Source organism: Apis dorsata, unplaced genomic scaffold, assembly GCF_000469605.1.
Source record: "Apis dorsata unplaced genomic scaffold, Apis dorsata 1.3 scaffold_630, whole genome shotgun sequence".
Taxonomy (NCBI): domain Eukaryota; kingdom Metazoa; phylum Arthropoda; class Insecta; order Hymenoptera; family Apidae; genus Apis; species Apis dorsata.
In genome coordinates, this window is record NW_006263825.1 from 71,612 (window position 1) to 77,579 (window position 5,968).

The window sequence follows — 5,968 nt, forward strand, 5'->3', positions numbered from 1 at the left end:
CATAAATAATAACAATCCTCTTCCTTTTTTCCCGTGATATAAATAAAAAATGTTGATAATTTAAAATTGAAAATTTCCAGTCCAGAATATTAGAATTTAGAATATCATAAATAATGACAATCCTCTTCCTTTTTTTCCCGTGATATAAATAAAAAATGTTGATAATTTAATATTGAAAATTTCCAGTCCAGAATATTAGAAATTAGAATATCATAAATAATAACAATCCTCTTCCTTTTTTCTCGTGATATAAATACAAAATGTTGATAATTTAATATTGAAAATTTCCAGTCCAGAATATTAGAAAATTAGAATATCGAAAATCGCATCACGATTCAACTAGTGAAAAACTGCGACTTATTCATAAATAATAATAATAATAATCGAATAACAAACGATTCTTACATCCTGTTGTACACGAATAGTTGAGTAAACATCGTTTATTCTCCTCGCCTTTTTCCGTGATATAATTAAAAAAAAATGTTAAAATATTAAAAATTAGAATATCGAAAATCGCCTCTCATCACCGATTCAACCAAGTCAATGGTGAAAAACTGCTGACTTATTACTCATAAACAACAATAATAATAATAATAATAACAAAGATACATCGAATCATAATCGTCCTTACATCCTGTTGCACACGATCCAACAATCGATCGAAGATAATCGGGGAATTGTACGTCTTCTATTTTCTTCTTCTTCTTCTTCTTCTTTCCTTTTTCTTTTCTTCAAGCAAGCGCAAAATATTAAGAGAACGATTACAAATCTACGCATATATAATTGATGATTGATTATTGGGTAGCACGTAGCAAATTGATACCTTTCTATATATATATAGAAAATTACTAGTTTACTAGTGATTCCATGGAAGGATACGATTTTCGTTGGATAAGCTCGGGAAGAAAAACAGCATTCGATGAAATTCGATGAAAGCGATTGCTTCTCGAGAAAAATACTTGCTATCGAGAAACGATACGAAAAAAATGAATAAAATGTTTGATCAGGTGTGAATTATAATCGTTGATACACTTTCATTTTTTGTTGAATGGAAAATTTTAAATTTTAAATTTTAAATTTGCTTGAAATTTCGCGAGGAAATATCGCTTTTTCTTATTCGAAAAATAGAGAATTCTCGCGTCTATGCACGAGATTTTCACGTTACGCAATATTTACATTACAGAATTCGATCAATCGAGTTGTTAAAGTACATTACACGATGTAAGAACGATTATTATTCGATTATTATTATTAATTATTATTATTATTAATAAATCGCAATTTTTCATGAATCGTGATTACGAAACGATTATTTCGATATTCTAATTTTTAATACTCTGGATAGAATTTAACATAATACAACTGGATTGATTAAATTCAATCTTCATCCGAATAACGAAGAGGATACGTTGTTAAAAATTTATATGTTGTTTAAGGATAAGTCGTCGATATGTGGGATAAACAATTCACGATAAATTCTTTATCACGTTTTTCGTTGGTTGAGAGAGAGAAAGAAAAATATTTCTTAATTGTGTAACGAATCTCGAACACAGCGTGTGTGTGCGTGGGGAATACCCAATACGCGAAAGTTGATTACCTTCTGCGTATTAATCTTTCAAAATGCTTTGCTTTTCAGACAGGCTCGTTCCCTTTTAGAGTCGTCAATATGTTGCTCGAAGGCAAAGTACTCATCCACCGCTCGAGTTCAATGTCAAGAAGCTGTGTAAACCTGCTGCTGGCCCAACACGAATGAATCACGAGCCAGTTGTGCGTATGCTCGTTGTTTCGCACCGTTTAGACCGATAACACGTTCGCGCGGTAACTTCTTTTTCTTTCGACTCGAAGGGTTGCCAGCAGTCCGTTCTTCGGTGGACGCGAGCGGCGATGGGCAAAATTTAACGGTTACCTCGGTAAATTGCTTCAAAAATTTAGTTAAACGAGGTTTTACGAAAAGCGGATCGACTGTGACGCGAATAAATTTTTAATTTTTATTTTTGGATGTTCAACTCTATATTAAATGTTTGTCAAGCTTTCGATGCGAGAAAGCAAGTAAAATAACGTTTTGAAGAATTTTTGTTCGAACGTTGAAAAAATTCAACCTTTCTCGGTTACTGAAAATCGAGAGATTACCCCTGGCCGCTAGCAAACCGTCCTACGCGAGCGAATGTAGGGCAACTCGAGCAGCAGGGACGCAGTGACTCTCAAACCAGCATTTTCTATTCGTTCGAAGTAACTTACCGTATGTATCGTTGATTCAGATGATTCCGATTGACAACGTTTCGATATGTTATTTTGTAAATTCTTCCACCGAATCAACATCGAATATTACACGTGTTCGAAATATTGAAATTATTGAAAATAATTTATAAGTATCTTGTGACGTATTTAAAAAAAATTCTAAGAAATGCAATAACAAATCAAATCGAGATGTTCATTGAAAGAATGAGCAATGTGAATCATTCACGTATAATAATTGATTAAAATCCGAGGAAAATATTCATTTTCATCATTTCATTATTACGAGATGTAATATCGATTATCTCGTATGATTTACCGTATATTTTCCTACGATTGAGCATTATAATATATGCCATTCAATACTTGGTGAATATTCAATGATTCACTCACATTAATTATACTGATAATATATACCGTAGAATCACGTGTTTGAAATATTTTAAATCTGTACACAACGGTAAAAGAAAAAAAAAAAAATATCGTTTATCACAATTGAAAACTTAATTTGAAATCGATCAATCATTGGAGGAAAATGTGAAGTTAGGAAAGACCAGAAACGTAATTTATTGTTTATAGAAAGAAATATGGAAATATTCGACCAGAAATTAAGACAATTAGAAAATTCTCAATCATTTGTGATGCAACAATACAAAACGAAAAAAGATACGAGACTCATTTACGAGAACTGATTTCGATCACGTTGTACAAATAAATATGAGAAATTTAAATACCCACGAAATAATTTTATACGAAATTAATGATCGTTCCTCGATAATCCCATTTCTTTCTGTACGAGTCACCGCGTGATCGTAACTCTATTCGTCGAAGAGTATTACGTGGGTGGACGCGAGACGAATGCCAATAAGGATTTTAAGGTCGTTCATACTTATTGAAAAAGGGCGGAGAACGATCGTGCTCGAGCCAGAACGGTCTTAGAGATGGCCGGGAGCATCTTTCATCGTTGTGTTGTGCCGTTGTGTTTCGTTGTGTTGGTGGTCGCGTGGGCAGGTAAAAATCACTTGGACTAACCTAATTTATACGACATTATTTTTTTTTAACAACTTTCCTTCCTGTCATACGATCTGACATCCATTATAACTGATAATCGATACGAATAATCGTTACGAACTATATAAATAATCGATGTGCAGTGGATATTAACTTGATTCCAATTGAAATATAAATCTGCGTAATAATAAGTGCGAAGCAACTGGGATTGTAGACAAGATACGTGTCACGTAGAGCTTCCTTTCACAGATGATCGAGTTTTTCTCACGGAGGAGGACGAGCGACGATGGAACACACCACCTGAGCTGATTCCAGAGCAAGTGATCAAAGAGTCTGATGCGAAAGCACGATCGTTGTCCGTTTCAAGCGCGGAGAGCAATGCGCACTCTTTCGGTTTTCAAGTAAGGCCAGAGGGCGTTAGTTACTCTCAAAGCAACAGTTTCGGTCGTCCATTGTCTCAAACGAGTGGGTACGTTTTCGTTCTAAGTCGAGAGGAATAAAATTTTCTCTATTGACAACAAACATCGGATTAGATTGGTTAATTAAATTCATCAAGAACGAACTTTTCGTTCACTGTGTAATTTTTAAATATATAAATATGGATAAGTGCAATTTTTCAATTTTTTTTTTTGAATTGAATTGCGTATTTGTTTCTTTAGAGTCATTTCGCAAAGTCAGTCGGTGTCGTTCGCAGCAGGATTAACAGGGATCGCTGGTGCTCTATCCGTCAGTCAATATTATCCCGTATATGGGAATCAAGGGAATGTGGTTAGTTTCGGCAGTGGAACTTCTTCTTCTACTTCGTCGGCCGCATCCTCTGCAGGTTCCACGCATTCCTTTTCCTCTTCGCCGCATGTAGCCACGATTGAACTCGTCAAAGGAATGCCTGTTAGATTTCCTGGACAGAGTCAACATCGACCAATATGGACTAATATTCGTCCTAACATTAATAATAATGGTAATTTATCTAATACGGTAATAATAATCTAAATGGTAATAATTTATTTAATCGATTGAATTGGTTTTTTTTATCTGAGAAATTTGAAGTCTAAAGGAAAAAAACTTTCTTTTTTTTTTGCGTTGCCATAAAAAATTAATTTTTTTTTTTTTTCTTAGGTCCTTCGCGTATCCCAAAATTAGAAATAGAAGTGAAACCACATCAATATGAGCAAAAAGAAAATCGTTTCCCGATCGACTTAAGCATTTCGACGCAAGAAACGAAATTGAATAATAACAGACCAACAATTCAGATACATAAATGGCGACCTAGTAATGATGATGAAATATTTAATAATCGATAAATGTAGATGGATATAATTGTAGAAATTTTTTTTAGTTGATTGTTAAATCGTTTTATTAATGGTATAAGTAAATATTCGATATTTCAAAAATCGATTTTGTAATAAATCGTTTGATTTGTTAATTTAATAACATATTAAATTCGAATAAGTAAAAGTTTAAAGAATAAATTTAAAATTCATGGTAAAATAAACTAATAATATATATAATACGATATTATAAATTTTCAAAAACATGTTGAATTAGAAACTATTCATAAATAAAGTAATTTGTTGTTTCTTCTTGTTCCGTTATTGATTTATTTTTCTTCAATTTCCTAGAATTATTACATAAGTGCGACGGATAAATTACCAATTAGTAATATAGTTAGCAAATAAAAATAAATAAAGCGATTTATTTTTTAACGATCGGATTAATTATCGATAAAAGTTATTAAACTTTCTATCATTTATACGTTACATTCGAAAATTTAATTCCGTATTAATGATAAGTAGGTGAAGGAGAATGGAGGATCGAAGGTCAAATTGTAATCTTGAACTTTCTTGTGGCACTTGTGGAATTGCTGATGGCTATCGCTATCTTTAAGATGCAGTGTGTAATGGTAAATAACTCTGATGATATTATCGAACCATGGTAGAATAGGAAATTTATTGCGTTGGTTATGGTATTCACGAATGGTAAATTATATATTTCTGAAATGATTCGTTTATTTTTTAAATAGTGAAAGTGATAATTATAATATTTAATTAAATTTTTTAAATTTTGACACTGGATATCGTGTCAAATTTATTACACATTTCACACTTAAGTTTTGATAAGATAAATTAGAATATAAAACACTTAAATTATTTATTTATTTTTTTGCTAGTCGATTTTAAAAAATCGATATACGATAAATAGTCTAAAATTATAAAATTTATAAAATGTAAATTTAATAAAATAAAAAGTAAATTTCGATACGTAATTATCTCTTTGTGATGAGACCTGATAATTGTTATCATTTTTCTAAATTTATATTTATAAAAACTTTTTTAATCTTTGAAAATTTTGCAAATATTGTATTGTTTTTTATGAAAGCGATACTAAACTAAAAACTACGTATTATGTATTTGCATTCAATAACGTACCCAAGATTTCATTTAAAAAATATGCTAGATTAAAATTTTAAATTTAATTAAATATATATAAAAATATATAATATATATAAATTTTTATATTAAATTTCATGAATTTAAAATTTATTTTAGTCTAGCATTTTTTCTTTGGTTATGTCCACGAATATAAATATGAATATAAAATATTTTTGGTAAATAAATCGCGACCATGCGAATGTATGACGAAGAGAGCAAATATTAAAAGAAGGATAGAAATAATAAAAATATTGAAATCAGCGCCATCTTCAGAGTGCCGCAAATGAAACTCG

General features: G+C 31.1%; 1 protein-coding gene across 1 annotated transcript; it reads left to right on the plus strand.

The window, feature by feature from the left end:
- The first annotated feature begins 2,942 nt into the window (after positions 1–2,942).
- LOC102674091 lies at positions 2,943–4,577 on the plus strand. The gene is made up of 4 exons (XM_006621302.2): positions 2,943–3,246; positions 3,496–3,715; positions 3,906–4,204; positions 4,363–4,577. The coding sequence occupies exons 1-4, from the start codon at positions 3,177–3,179 to the stop codon at positions 4,545–4,547; spliced, it is 774 nt and encodes a 257-aa protein (XP_006621365.1). The 5' UTR covers positions 2,943–3,176; the 3' UTR covers positions 4,548–4,577.
- Positions 4,578–5,968: the final 1,391 nt, after the last annotated feature.